At 34.7% G+C, this 17500-nt stretch overlaps 1 protein-coding gene across 2 annotated transcripts in view; it reads right to left on the bottom strand.

The window, feature by feature from the left end:
• The window catches only part of LOC113813669 (ras-related and estrogen-regulated growth inhibitor), a 95201-nt gene that overhangs the window by 25342 nt on the left and 52359 nt on the right, over positions 1-17500 (bottom strand). For both annotated transcript variants that reach the window (XM_070139118.1, XM_070139119.1), the window contains exon 3: positions 14474-14610. In XM_070139118.1, coding sequence (XP_069995219.1) covers positions 14474-14610 — 137 coding nt within the window. The remainder of the gene's footprint in view (positions 1-14473; positions 14611-17500) is intronic.

Raw genomic sequence — 17500 nt, 5'->3', positions numbered from 1 at the left:
AGAGAGAGAGAGAGAGAGAGAGAGAGAGAGAGAGAGAGAGAGAGAGAGAGAGAGAGAGAGAGAGAGAGAGAGAGAGAGAGAAATTCTACGCAATCTGTTTGCTATATTTCATTATGGGGTTAAATAACCGTTATCTTCATGATATCAACAATATCAATAAGTAATGGAAAATGATTACAGAGCAAAATAAATGTGCTTGAGCCAAAGGTCATAGAGTACATTAGAAAGGTGTAGTGAAAAGGGTACAGAGGGGGTTAGATGATGAGTAAATATACCTGTCGAAAGTCGTACAGCAGCTCAGGACAGTATGGCTCAAATTGGGTAAAGGGTGAAGGGTAGAGAGGGTGAGTACATGGGCAAAGGCAGGGATTAACAAGGGTAATAGTTGTCAGAAGAAGAGGTGTGGGAATCTACAGTTGATTGCTGAATAGCTGAATGTGCTGTCAGGAGTCGTGTAGCAGTTCAGAGAGGAAGGGAAGTTGTCAAAAGAAGTGTGGGATTTTGTGAGGATGTCCGTAGGGTAGGATAGGGAGTAAGAAAGGGGAAAGGGGTTTAAGGGCGGTTAGATCATAGTTTCAGGAGAAATGTCAGGAGGGAGAGAATCTAGGGAAGTGGGTTGTTGTGACAAAGGGTCACGGGTGCATCCAGGGGGAAACGGAAGGAATGATGGGAGAGGAAGGGGGGATGGGATGCGTTGTGAGGGAGTGGGAGGAAGGGGTGTAGGGGGGACATGAATAGGAGGAGGATGGACGTCGGCAGTTACTTTGAGTGTAGAAGATTGGAGGATGGATAAATTGTAGTGTAGTGTCTTTGAGTTCCTGAAGTGGAGTTGGTTGGGGAGAAACATTTTTTTTCTTATGAGGAGGAGAAGAGGGAACAGATGTTTGAGGGATGGAGGGAGAGGTTGACGGAGAAGAGGATAGGGTTGGAGGTGGGGTGGAGCGTTTAGTTTGTCTTGTGCGACGAGGAAAAGGGAAGGTACCGGGGAAGTAGTGACTGGAGTGTCTGAAATAGTGGTGGAGGTTGGGCTGTCTGGATTTAGAATGGCAAAAAAAATTGACTGAGAGAGGGAAGGGATAGAAGCGGGATGAGGAAGAGATACTTGGGGAGATGTAGAAATATCTAGGGAGGAAAAGGGAAGGGCAGAGCGAAGGACGTTATTGGAGTAGGAGTGATAAACCTCATCGACGTCTTCTTGTCTGGCTTCGCTTAAGTTTGAATCTGAGAGTTGCCACTCCCGTCTCAGAGTCATGGTAGGGCAGCCCCTATAAAATACATTATGGGAGCCGCCACAACTACCACACGTGCATGACTGTGCAGAGCAGTTTCATCGATTATGACCAGGTTGGGCACATAGAAGGCACCGGGATTTGGAACGGCAGCGTTTGACAGGATGGCCTCGACGCCAATTCTGACACTTGCGGGAGGGAGGCTGATATGGTCGGACAGGGAAGGATTCTCTGCCAACATGAATACGTAGAGGGAGGTCATGTCTACGGAAAGTAATCTTGGCAACATTGGCGGGGGATTTACGAGGGCCTTTAGGGGGAATGGAGTAGCATTGTACTGATACTACATCATAGCCCATGAGGCAGGCGAGTAAGTCTTCTCCACAATCTGACCAATCCTTGTCGTGGAGATGGAGACAGTTCGGATGCAAGCACTAAGGGAGGGATGAGTTTGTCAGTCAAGTCAGTGAAGGTTGATACCGATATACTGTAGTTTGGGATTCGGATGTGTGACAAGGCGGGGGCGATCGGGTTTTTTAGATATTGCAGGAAGAGGAGAGTGTTGTCAGGGTTCGGGGCTGTGGGAGGATTACAAAAGATCGATCCCAAATGGCTGGGAGTATTCCAGATGTTTGCAGAGACGGTGGTAGTGGAGAGAGTAGTGTGGAAGAGGGAGTAGTGCTGAGAGAAGTAGTACAGCGGTGAGGCAGACGACAAGAATGATAATAATAAGGGAGGATGAAGAAAGGGGGAGATGAAGAAAGCTGTAAGGGTGGAGGAGATGAAGTAGGGATGCTGGGAGAGGAGGAATATTTCCTGGAGATTGAGGATTGACCTGGATGGAGGAGATAGTAGTAGCAGTGTTCAGTCGCGGTCAAAGCAGAGCCTGGGGTTGGGGGGTCGGGAGAACTGAAATCAGCGAGGCTATTTGAACACCGAGCCCATTGCTCCCTCAGGCCGATCGTGACTGGCACAAAGTCATCCTTTCCTCCTTTCAACACGGCTCTCACACCTTAGGAAGAAGCAGAAGGAGTTGGAGAAGAGAAGGAGAAGGAAACGAAAAGGGGAAGAGGAAACGAAAAGAGAACGTGCAAAATTAGCTTAGTCGAGGGGGCACGGAGGATCCTCAGCATTGGGTCCCAGTCTCCGTCTCCTAACCCCCCCCCCCATGGCAACAATGGGCATGGGATTAGGGAGTCAATAATAATAATGATGATATAAATGAAAAGAAAGGAAAGGGTAATAATAATGATGACAAAAACATTATAATGGTATCATGATTACTGTTATTTTTGTTGATAATGTGATGATGATAATAATGATAATGATAACAATAATGGTGATAATGCTAATAATAATGATGATATTGAAGATGGTAATAAAAATGATAGTAAGAACAACTGCAATGTTTATGCTTACCATTACTATTATCATTAATACTATCATCATTATCACTATCACCATCACTCATCATTATCATTACTATTATCATCATTGTCACTATCATCATCAATTATCATTACTGTTAACATATGACTATTATCACTATCATTATCATAGTCATTATCATTATCATCAATACTATTATCATTATCATCCTCATCATTGTTCACGTAGTTATTGTTGCTTTGTTGTTATGATACTGTTGTTGCCGTAATTATTACTGATATTACTGTCGTTGTTTCTGTTATGATCATTATCATCACCATTTCATCAGCATCGTGGCCGTCATCATCATCATCATAATCATCATCACGAATATCAGCGTCATTACTCTTCTTCCCATCAGTGAAACAGCATGACAGCTTAACAACGTAATGGGAGTGTATGAAATAATTCCTTTTCACTTTATTTTGATGTCTGTGTCTGGTTGGATGGAGTGAGATGACATAGCACTCTCATCATGATATTACCACCCATATAGTTATGATTATCTTTATGGTTATTTTGTTATGAGTATTTTTTTTATCTTATTCTAATCACTTTCATCTCATTTCATCTCGCTTACGTATTTCATAGCTCTGTTGATTCAGCATAAACATATCGAGCGAGGTTTAAAATAGCATGAAATCAGGTCTCGGATGAAATTATGTAATATGAGAAAAAGGAAGTGCATGGGAAACTATAATGATTATTAATTACCTCAAATACTGGTCTATTGTGATGTTTTATTAGAGGGACATTGATCACTGTACTGTATTCAATTGTACTGTGTAACCTGCAATAGTAAACGGGACAAGAATTTAATTTGCTAGTTTGTTTTTACTAAAAGAAAGATTTGAGATAGTTATTAAAAAGATTATACTATACTTCATATCCCACCTTTAAACAATTTAATCTAATCAATCCCTGTCGTATCATCAATATCATTATCAATATTTGCGTTCCATGAATATGCAAAGTCACATTTGTTATCATCATATATACTATCTTTAATTTGTAATCATCAATATCATTATCATATAAGTAAAGTTAATTTAACTGACGCAAAATTCTTAGCACTTTTTAACTAGTGAAGAGAGAGAGAGAGAGAGAGAGAGAGAGAGAGAGAGAGAGAGAGAGAGAGAGAGAGAGAGAGAGAGAGAGAGAGAGAGAGAGAGAGAGAGAGAGAGAGAGAGAGAGTACTCCCTGCAAACACACACACACACACACACACACACACACACACACACACACACACACACACACACACACACACACACACACACACACACACACACACACACACATACACATTTATATAAGTGTATGTCTGGAACTGCCTACATCCTGCGTCTGCAAACAACAGCAAATCATACTCTAGGTTGATTCACACGTTAAGACCAAACAGTAACTCAACATTTTCCAGGAAGAAAAACAAGCTTATATCGGTGTAACTTTGAAGGATACAGAGTAAGAGAGAGAGAAAAAAAAACAGGAGATGGGAAAGAGATGAGGAGAATAAAGGGGTAAGGGAAAGGAAAGAAAGTAAAGGTGGGAGAGGTAGGATGGCGAATAAAGGTACAAGGGAAAAGGAGGAAAGGGAAGAGGGAAAGGGATGAGAATAATGAGAGAAGGGAAAAGAAAGAGAATGAAGGAAATGGGAAAGAAAAGGAGAATAAAAGCTAAAGGGAAAGGGAGGAAAATAAGAAAAGAAGGGTAAGGAAGGAAATTGAAGGAAGAAGGGAAAAGAAGGAAAAATTATGAGGTAAGGAATAGAAAGGAGAATAAAGGGGTAAAGGAAAGACAAATAAAAAAGATAGATAAAAAATAAATAAAGATTAAAATAAAGGAAAGAAATTAGATAAAAAAGTAAAGTAAAAAAAAAACGGAATAAAAAAAAGGCAAGGGAAAGGAAGAAAATAAAGAGATAAGAGATAGGAAGGAGAATAATAATGAAAAAGTAGTGAAAAGGAGGAAAAAATCAGTAAATAAGAGATAGGAAGAAGAATGATAACACAAAAGGAAAGGGTAAGGAAGAAAAATAAAAGAAAACAAAAGGCTTTTTTCCGAGACTTTCCGCTCGGTATCGAGACTCTATGACCCTTCAGGAGATAAAATAATAATGATGATAAATGAAAAAAATAGAATGAGATAATTATGATAATGATAAATAAAGAAATGGAATGGAATAATGATAATAAGGGATAATAATATAGATAATAAAACAATAATAACACTGATAATAATAAATAAATTATATAATAAAACAACAATAATGATACTGATGATAAATAAAAGATATAAGAAAACATTAATAATAATGATAATAGTAAATGAAAAATAGAATAAAACAATAATAATAATAATAATAATAGTAAACAGAAAACAGAACAAAACAAAAATAATAATGATAATAATAAAAATGCTAATGATAATGATATATAAAAATTAGAATAAAATAATAATGCTAATGGTGATAATAAGTAAAAAATATAATAAATAAATAATAATAACAATAAAAATGATAATGATAATGATAATAATAATAATAATAATAATAATAATAATAATGATAGTAATGCTAATGATAATAATGATAATAATTGTAATAATAATAATAATAATTGCAATAATAATGATAATAATAATAATAATAATAATAATGATAATAATAATAATAATAATAGCAATAATAATAATAATAATAATAATAATAATAATAATAATAATAATAATAATAATAATAATAATAATAATAATGATAATAATAATAATAATAATAATAATAATAATAATAATAATAATAATAGCAATAATAATAATAATGATAATAATAATGATAATAATAATAATAATGATAGTAATAGTAATAATAATAATAGTAATAATAATAATAATAATAATAGTAATAATAATAATGATAATAATAATAATAATAATAATAATAATAATAGTAATAATAATAATAATAATAATAATAATAATAATAACAATAATAATAATAATAATAATAATAATAATAACAATAGTAATGATAATAATAATAATGATAATAATAATAATGATAATAATAATACAAGACAAGCAACCTTTCCCGGTCTTCTACCTGTCTGAACTTGCTTCACCGAACTCTTTGTCAAAATGCTCTTTGTCAACAATGTTATTCCACTGTGTAAACAACGAACAAAAGTTATGGAAAACCGGATGCGAAAGGTGGTGAGAAAGAGATGGAAGAAGGATGAAGCGAAAGAAAAGTAAGAAGCCCGAATAAAATTGATAATAGTGGTGGTGATACTGATAATGGTGAGGGACAATACTGAATAACTAGTGGAGAGGGAGGGAGAGAGAGAGAGAGAGAGAGAGAGAGAGAGAGAGAGAGAGAGAGAGAGAGAGAGAGAGAGAGAGAGAGAGAGAGAGAGAGAGAGAGAGAGAGAGAGAGAGAGAGAGAGAGAGAGAGAGTACTCCCCGCCAACACACACACACATATACACACACACACACAACACACACACATTTATATAAGTGTATGTGTATAACTGCCCACATCACGCTTAAAAATACTTGTAATGTACTTTCTTTCTCTCTCTCTCTCTCTCTCTCTTTCTCTCCCTCTAAGTCTCTCTGTCTCTCCCTCCCCCACCCTCTCTCTCTCTTTCTCTCTCTCTATTATTCCATTTCCCCTCCACCAATACTTGAGTTACCCCCTTTGATTTTAATATCGAACAATGGCACTATTTACTAACGGGAAATCTCCACTTCTCCTGTTCCCTATCCATGCCTCGTTTATCGGTTTCCTGTCCTTCCTTCCTTTTATCTAGACACCCGATGGCCGGGATTATCAAGGGAAATAAGCCTATAGACCTAATAAACACAGGGAATTTCTTTTAGCCCTGCTCTCTCTCTCTACCTTTTCCCCTAAACTCTTGTTTTTTTCCCCCAGCTTCTCCCCCTACACCTCGCCTCGCCCCCCCCCCCCCACCAACCGCAGACCTATATACCTTCAGAGTTTATTGTTGCTAAGGCAGGCGCACCCAATCACCTTTTACTCGCTTTTCTTCGCTCTTCCTTGTCCTCTTTTATCTCTCTCTTGCCTCTTACTTCTTTTCGCTCTCCTCTCTTCTTCTTTTCATTTTTCTTTAGTCGTATTCCGGCTTGTCTTCCCTCTTTCTAATTTCTTCTTTGTTTTTTATTCGTCATTGTCTTCTGCCTTTCTCCTTTTCTTCTTCTCTTGTCTTCTCCCTTCCTCTTTCTCTTTCTTATATATGTATATATATATATATATATATATATATATATATATATATATATATATATATATATATATATATATATATATGTATGTTTGTACTATCTATCTATCTGAATATACCGTTTGTCCATATACGGTCTATTCCTCCATTCTTCTTCCAATCCAACTTTCTATCTACACATCCATCCATCCAAACACTCACCCACCCACCGATCCACCCGCCCTATCCATCCATCCATCCACACACTAATCCATCTATCCACCCACCTATTCATCCATCCACCCACTGATCCATCTATCCACCCACCCACCCACCTATCCACCCATCCTCCAATCCACACATCCATCCACCCACCTACCAACCCATCCACCCGCGATATCCACCCATCCATCCATCCAACCGCCCACCCTCCTATCCACCCATCCATCCACTGATCCATCCATCCACCCACCGATCCATACATCCACTCACCTATCAACCCACCCACCCACCGATCCACCAATCCACCCACCCACCCACCGATCCACCCATTCATCCATCCACCCGCCCTATCCAACTATCCACCCGCCCTATGCATCTAACCACCCACCCACCCACCGATCCACCCATCCACCCACTGATCCATCCACCCATCCACCCACAGATCCACTCACCTATCAACCCATCCACCTACTGATCCACCAATCCACCCATTGATCCATCCACCCACCCACCCACCTATCAACCCATCCACCTACTGATCCACCAATCCACCTACTGATCCACCAATCCACCCACTGATCCATCCATCCACCCACCCACCTATCAACCCATCCACCTACTGATCCACCAATCCACCCATTGATCCATCCACCCACCCACCCACCTATCAACCCATCCACCTACTGATCCACCAATCCACCTACTGATCCACCAATCCACCCACTGATCCATCCATCCACCCACCCACCTATCCACTCATCCATCCTTTAGTCTATCCAATCCAATCGCCCAATCCACCACAGAGGTCGATAAGACAGCGATAACACGGGAGGAAGAGGAAGGTCAAACAGGAAAGGTCATTCTGCTATTGGCTGCGTGTGGGAGGGCGATACGAAAGGTCAAGCAAGGTGTGAATACTTGATGCATATATTGTATATTGCGAGAGGGGGATAAGGAGGAGAAGGAGGGGAAGAGAAGGGAATAAGAGGGGATTAGAGGGACAGAGAGAGAGAAAGGGGGGAGGGGAGGGAATGAGGAAGTAGGAGAGAAAGGGGAGAGAGAGAGAGAGAGAGAGAGAGAGAGAGAGAGAGAGAGAGAGAGAGAGAGAGAGAGAGAGAGAGAGAGAGAGAGAGAGAGAGAGAGAGAGAGAAGAGAAAGAGAAAGAGAAAGAGAAAGAGAAAGAGAAAGAGAAAGAGAAAGAGAGAGAGAGAGAGAACAATAGGCAAAAGGGAAGGCAGAAAGAAAGAAAGAAAACAGGAAGACCAAAACTTTAAAACAAAAACTAAAGAAAGAAAAAAAACGAAAGAGAATGAGAAAAAAAAACGGAAAGACAAGAGTACAGAGGAAGAATGACACCTGCCATAAGAACCAAAGCGCCTTGCACTCGTTGCCAAGGGAGAGACAATGAGGTCAGATTTCCAGTTGCAAATCAACCAGGATTCAGTCTTGATGCGGTTGAGGTGTGTTTAAGTGGCCTTATATGGGTGGCGGTGGGAGGAAGGGTGGGGGACGGGGGTGATGGGTGGAGGGTGGGGGGGTAAAGGGTGGAAGGGGGGAGAAGGGTGGGGGGATGAAGGGTGGGGAGAGAGGGTGAAGGGTGGGGGAGAGGGGTGGGGAAGGAGGAAGGGTGGGGGAGAGGGGAGGAGGGTGGGGGGAGGGGTGGGGATGAGTGATGGAGGGGAGGGATGGGGGGAGGGAAAATGGAGTAGTGGGGTAGGGGGGGTGGGGGTACTGGTGATGAAGGGGGGTCTAGAACACTTTTTATGTTATTTTCTGAACACTTCACAACGAAATTTACCTGAAATGAATTCCGCTAAGGATGGTTACATTTTTCACCTGCCCCCCCCCCCCCCTCTCTCTCTCTCTGTGTGTGTCTCTCTTTCTCCCTCCTTCTCTCTTCTATCTATCTATTTTCTCTCTCTATTTATCTACCAATTCCTTATACTCTCTTTACTGGCTGTTCATTAATACGCAACAAGGTCAGCTTCTTCAAAAGGAAAAGAAGTTACTACCAGGAAGGAAAAAAATAAGATCCACATCCTGTTGCTCATTGTTATCAGGTCTTCGTTGTCATTATCATCATTATCATTATCTTTTATATCATCATTAGTATTATCATTATTATCTTATCATTATCGTTGTTACTTTTATGATCACCGTAATTATTAGTACTATTATTATTACTTTCATCATTATTGTCATTTTTTTACCATTATCATGAATGTCATTATTCTCATTATCCTCATTATTATAATTTTTACCATTATCATTATCATCGTTATCATGATTATTATCATTATCAAGATCTTTACCATTATCATTATCATCATCATAATTATTACTGTTATTAATGTAATTACTAATACTAATATGTCGGTAATGACTATTATTATCATTATAATTATTACTATTTTCACTCCTATTATCATTGTTATTGTGATAATTATTATTATCATTATTATCAATATTATTATTTTTATAATTTAAAATATCATCATTATCATTATCATCATTTAATACTATTATCATTATCAATGTTATCATCATTGCCATTATTATCATTTTCAGCATTATCATTATTATTATCATTATTGTTATTATCATCAGTATCATTATCATCATGATTACTATCATCAATATTTATTATCATTATCACCATTATCATTATTATGATACACACGCGCGCGCGCGCGCATTTTTGTGATAGAGACAGAGACAGACAGAGACGCAGAGAAAGACAGAAGGAGAGAGATACAGAGACAATCAGAGACAATAAGAGAGAAATAGCCAGACAGTCAGACAGGCAGACAGATAAAGAGACAGCCGGACGAACAGCCAGCCAGACATCTATCCAGGCAAACAGACAGTCGGACGAACAGACAGACAGATATCCAGACAGACAGGCAGACAGACAAACAGACAGCCGGACGCACAGACAGGCAGACAGACAGCCAGCCAGACAGACAGCCGGACGAACAGACAAAGACACAAAGAGCTGGCTCCTGGCTGGCGGATTTCACAAGCCGCTCCACCGAGGCAAGTGGAAGCAGGTGGAGGAGGGTGCCCGTCCACGTGGAAATGGCGCCTGGGTCGTGGCTGAGCTCCGCCGGCTTAGAAAGAGCTTGAATCTGGCTCAACAATGGCCTTGTATGTTTATGTAGAGCGGGATGCATACTTGGCCACACACGCAAAGACATTCTGCGACATACATTCATGTGTTTATACATGCTCCGGTAGTTGCCTTGTTCACATACATGGATGTATACGAAAATTCACACGCACATATGTATACGTGCATTGATACACATACACACACATGTATTTAGATCCGCATATTCGCATAGAGATACACAGGCATATACAAACTTCTAACACATGTACACAAACACAGGTACAACAGGCATATACTCTTAAACTCTTCCCCTCCCCACGCACAAACGCAAAAACAAACACACGCAATTACACATACTCAGTCACATACAGATAGATATACACACACACGCAAAAAACAAACACACGCAAATACACATACTCAGTCACATACAGATAGATATACACACACACGCAAAAGCACACACAGACACGAATGCACACAGCAATCTCTATATATAGCCACGTGACCACGCACCCGAGGAAAAAACATTTCCATCGTTGTGACAATCAATAAAAAAACAACCATTATCTTACATCCTCTTTTTTGTTTTTTTCTTTGGTTTCCTCTCATTTCTTTCTTTCTTTTTTTTTGTCTTATTCTTCTTTGCATCTTTATTTCTTTCCCTATTTTTCTTGTTCAGTTTTAAGAGTAAGAGTAATATCAGTTATTATCATTCTCATCATTATTTGTAGTATCATTGTTATGTTTATTATCTATATCATTATTACTATTATTTATCATCATCATCATCATCATCATCATTATTATTATAATAATAACAGTGATAATGATAATTATACCTTTATTACTATTATTATTATCATTATTATTATCATTATCATTGTTTTTATTATTATTATTATTATTATAATTATTATTTGTATTATTATTATTATTATTATTATTGTTATTGTCATTATCATTATCATCATTGTTATCATTATTATTATAATCATTGTCAAAATCATTATCATTAATATCACTATCATCATCAATATTATCATCACTACATTATTATCAGCATTATGATGACTATCATTATTATCATTATAATCATTGTTATTATTATTTTCATTATTATTGTTATTGTTATCATTATTATCATTATCATTATTATTATCATTATTACTATTATTATTATTATTATTATTATTATTGTTATTATCTATTTATAATTATTCTTATTATCATTATTGTTATGATTATTATTATCCTTATTATTATTATTATCATGATTATTATTATCATCTTTATTATTATTATCATAATTATTGCAATTGTTATTATTATTATCTATTATTATTATTATTATTATTATTATCATAATTATTGCAATTGTTATTATTATTATCTATTATTATTATTATCATTATTATTACTGTTGTTTTATTATTATTATCATTATCATTACTATTATAATCATAATGATCATTACTAATATTATGATTATCTATTACTATTAATAGTCATTATCATTATCATTATCATTATTATTGTTCTTCTTCTTGTTATTATTAATATCATTATTGTCATCATTATCATTATTAATGTTATTATAGTTGTTATGCTTATCATTATCACTATTATTATCATTGTTATTATCTTTATTATTATTATTATTATTATTATTATTATTATTATTATTATTATTATTATTATTATTATTATCATTATTATTATCATTGTTATCATTATTATTATCATTATTATTGCTACTATTACTATTATTATTATCATCATCATCACGAGTATTGTAATTGTTAAAATCATTATGATTACTATTATCATTATTATCATTACTATTGTTATTATCATTATTATCATTACTATTACTATTATAATTATAATGATAATTATTATCTATTACTATTAATAGTCATTTTCACTATCATTATCATTATTATTACCATTGTTCTTCTTCTTGTCATCATTATTATCATTACTATTATAATTATTACTGTTGTCATTACCATTATTATTATCATTATTACTATTGTCATTATCATTATTATTATCATTATTACCATTGTCATTATCATTATTATTATTATCATTACAATTATTGTTATTATCATTATCACCATTTTTATTGTTATCATTAATACCTCTATCATTATTATTATCATACATATTATCATCACTCTTTTTATTATTATTATTACTATATTTTTATCACTATTGTTGGGATTACTATCACCATCATTATCATTATTGTTATTATCGTTATTACTATTATATATTATTATCAATATTATTATTATCATTTACATTATCATTGTTATTATTATTATTACCATCATCATCATCATTATCATTATTACTATTATTATTGTTATGATTATTATTATAATTATCATTATCATTATCATTATTATTATTACTGCTAGCATTACAATTTGAGCATCATCTTTATCATTATTACTATCATCTTTAATAATATGATTATTGTCATTACTATAACTATTACTATTATTACCAATATTGTCATCATTATTACTATCATTATTGATATTGTTATCGTTATCATCATCATTACTAATATGGACACTATCATAATCATGATTATCATTATCATTATCATCAACACTACTTTTGTCATTGAAATCCTTATTATTCATTATCTTTATTGTGATTATGATTATCGTATTTATTATTATTATCATTATCGTTATTAACATTATTTTCATCATCTTAATTATCATAATCATTGTTAGTATTGCTGCGGTTGTTGTTGTTGTTGTTATCATTACTTTTCATTATTACTGTTTTGTCAGAATTAGTATTATCATTACCATTATCATTATCATCATTATCATTAATATCATTACTACTACTATTATCATTATAATTGTTATTGTTAATATCATCTTTAATACTTTTTTACTCTTCCTCTTATTATCATCATTATCATTTGTATGATTATTATTATCATTGTTGTCATCATTATCATTATCATTATTATTACCATTATCATTATCATCATCATCATCATCATCATCATCATCATCATCATCATTACTATCACTATCATTATCATCATTGCTATTACTATTATCATTAGTATCATTATTTTTGTTATCATCATTTGATCATCATCATTATTCCTATTATAGTTATATTTATCCTTATCATTATTATCTGTATTATTATCATCTTTATCATTATTATCATTATTACTACTTTATTATTTTTCATTATCATCATCATTATAATGATGATAATAATAGTTATTATTATTATCATCCTTTCCATCATCATCACCATTATTACAATTATTCTCCTTATCATTATTATCATTATCATTATCATCATCATCATTATTATCCTCATCATTGTCATTATCATTAGAATTAATAGAGATAGAAGTAGTAGCAGTCCTAGCATCTTTAGTATCATTACCATTATCATTAATATCATTAATATCACTGCCATTATCATCATTATCACTCTCATTAGTGTTATTGTTATAATCATTAACATAATTTTCCTCTTTTAATGAAGGAAAGAAGGATACGAAAAGTCAAAAGAAAACAAAAGGTAATAATTTAAGAATTAATAAAGAAACGAACAAACAAACTAATCCACTCATTTATAAAGAAAAAGAAAAAAAAAGACAGTAATGATAAAGAACATACGTTTAGCTTTCAAAATATTTAAATGAAAAAAAAACAGCAACTGTAAAATAAGCGAAAAAAACTACATGTTTTCGAAATATAAAAGATAAAAAATAAATTATTTTCATTACACACAAGACAAATGTTACAAAACTAATAAAAAGAACAAATAATCGCTCATATAAGCAGATAATCAAATAAACGCATACACAAGTACACAAATAGACAGATAAATGAATAAAAAAATGCACATAGATAATAGAAAAGAACATTAATAAACAAATAAGTACAAATAGATAAATAAATAAATAAAACACATAAATAAACAAAGAAAACATGAACAAACAAATGCATAAACAAACGAATAACTGTTTTTCACTCACATGCGAATGCCCTGCCGAGTCTAGGATTTCGAACGCCAACGTCTCCGAATCCACGACCGCGGTGTGACGGTAAACACAAATAAATAAAAAAGATAAATAAATGAATAAATAAATAAATAAATAAACAATTAAATAAATACATAAACAAACAAAGAAAAAAATGAATAAATACGCAAATAGATGCATAAACAAACGAACAACTGTTTTTTTTTCCACTCACATGCGAATGCCCTGCCGAGTCTAGAATTTCGAACGCCAACGTCTCCGAATCCACGACCGCGGTGTGAGGGTAAACACGCTCCAGCGAAGGGTCGTACTCGCCGATGTATCTCCGGGTGATGTATCGGACGACTAGGGCTGTGGAAGGGAGGAAGGGAGAGGGGAGTGGGGTTGAAAGGGAGGAAGGGAGAGGGGAGTGGGGTTGGAAGGGAGGAAGGGAGAGGGGAGTGGGGTTGGAAGGGAGGAAGGGAGAGGGGAGTGGTATTGGAAGGGAGGGAGGGAGAGGGTGGGTGGAAGGGAGGGAGGGAGAGGGGGTGGAGGGTGGAAGGAAGGGAGGGAGAGGGGGTGGGTATAAGGGAGGAAGGGAAGAAGGAAGAAGGGAGAGAGAGGGGTGGAAGGGAGAGAGAAGAGGGTGGAAGGGAGGAAGGGAGAGGGAAGTGTAGAAGAGCGGAAGGGAGAGAGGGGGGGTGGAAGGGAAGGGGGGGAGGAAGGGAGAGAGTTGGGGGGTTAAGGGAGGAAGGGAGAAGGGAAGAAAAGAGAGAAAGTGGGTGGAAGGAGAAAGGGAGAAAGACGGGTGTTTAAGAGTGGAAGAGAGAGGGGAGGTGGATCGAAGGGAGGAAGGGAGGGTGAAGGGGTGAAAGGAAGGAAGGAGAGGGGAGTGGGGAAGGGAGTAAGGGAGAGGGAAATGGGGGAGGGAGGGAGAAGGGAGAGAGATGGGGGTCGGAAGGGATGAAGAGAAGGGAGAGAAAAGGGGGTGGAAGAGAGGAAGGGAGAGAGAGAGAGGAGTGGAAGGGAGGAACGGAGAGAAAGGAGGAGGGAGAGAGACGGGGGTTTAAGGGAGAAAGGGAGAGGGGAGGTGGGTGGAATGGAAGAAGGGAGAGAGAGAGGAGTAGAAGGGAGGAAGGGAGAGAGAAGGGGTGGAAGAGCGGAAGTGGAGAAAGAGGAGGAGAAAGGAAGAAGGTGGAGGGAGTAGGCAGAGAGGGGAGTAGTGGGAGAGAAACGGGAAAGGAAGAATAGGGGAAAGAGGCAGAAGGAGAGTAAGAGGGAGGGCGAAAGGAGGAAAGAGAAAGAGGGAGATGGAAGGAGAAAATAGGGGAGGGGGGAAAGGAGAAAAAGAAAGAGATGAGGACGAGAGGGACAGAATGAGAGATAAGGATGATGGAGAGGGAGAGAGAGGAGTTGGAGAAGGAAGGAGGAAGAAATAGTGAAGAATAAGGGGAGGAAAGGGGAAGGAAAACTGTATTAGATAAAAATAACAATAACAATAATGAAAATTATAATTATGATAATGATATAATTAATGATTATATTAATAATGATAATGGTAATAATAATAATAAAGATAGTAATGATAATATTGATAATAATGATAGTAATAATAATGATAATAACAATAATACTTATTATTAATACTATAATAATAATAATAATAATAATAACAACAACAATAATATCAATAATAATAATAGTAATAACAGTAATAATGATAATAACAATGTTGATAATGATAAGGATTATCACAATAATAGGAACAATAGTGATGATAATGATAATAACAACAATAATGAGACTAATAATAATCATAATGATTATAACAATAATAATAACAATATTATGATAATGATAATATTGATAATAATAAAAATATTAGTAATAGCGATAACGATAAACGTAACGCAAATGATGATAACAACAATAATAATAATAATGATAATAATAATAATAATAGTAGCAATATAATAGTAATAATAATGGGAATGATAAAAATATCAATAATGATAGTAATGATAATAATGATAAGGACAACAACTGCAACAATGATAATGATAATGATAATAACAATAATAATCATAATCATAATAATAATAATGATAATGATAACGATAATAATAACAATGATGGTAACGATAACAATAATAAAGATGGTAGTGATAATTATGATGATGATAATAGTAATGATAATAAGAGTAATAAATATAATCAAAATTGCAATTGTGATGATAATAATAATGATAATGATGATAATTATAATAGTGATAGTAATAATACCAATAATAATAATAATAATAATAATAATAATAATAATAATAATAATAATGATAATAATAATAATAATAATAACAATAATAATAACGCTAATAATAATAATAATAATAATAATAATAATAATGATAATAATAATAACAATAATGTTTACGATAATGATAGTAATAAAAATAATGATGATAATGATAATGATAATAATAACAACAATAATTATGATAATGATAATTATAATAATAACAATAATGATAACAACAGCAATAATAATAATAAAAACGGTGATAATCAAAATAGTAACTATGATGATGATAATAATGATAATAACAATAATGATAATGATAATGATGATAATGATAGTAATACTGATATTGATGATAATGGGAAAAATGGTAACAATCATTACATATTAATAACAGATATTATAATAGTAGTGTTAAAATAAAGATAATCACGATAATAATAATAATAGTAATAAAAATAATTATGATAACAGTAATAATAGTAACGATGATAACAGTAATGACAATAATGATGATAATACTGACAATGACAATAATAAAATTAATAATTATTGATAATGATAATGATAATGTTGATAATATTGATGATAATGATAATAATGATAATAGAAAAATGATAACAATACACACACACACACATAATATCTACTTTCGTATTGTCATAACTTCTCCGAAACTTATCATGAAACTTTCGAGTTTTCCCCCAGTCAAAATGGCTTATTGTGGCCTCAACAAGTGTTAAAGTGAACAGTACTTGGGGTGACCTAAATAAAGTTGTAATTGGAGAGAATAAATAGCGGAAGAAGAGAGGATGAGAGGGAGAGGGTGAGGGAGGGAGATGGATAGAAGGAGGCAGGAAGATGGAGAGAAGGAGGGAGGGAGGTGGAGAGAAGGAGGGAGGGAGGTGGAGAGAAGGAAGGAGGAAAGTGGAGAGAAGGAGGGAGGGAGGTGGAGAGAAGGAGGGA

Source organism: Penaeus vannamei, chromosome 25, assembly GCF_042767895.1.
Source record: "Penaeus vannamei isolate JL-2024 chromosome 25, ASM4276789v1, whole genome shotgun sequence".
Classification (NCBI taxonomy): Eukaryota; Metazoa; Arthropoda; class Malacostraca; order Decapoda; family Penaeidae; genus Penaeus; species Penaeus vannamei.
Note: the sequence above shows the minus strand (reverse complement) of the source record. Positions and strands in the feature narration are given on the sequence as shown.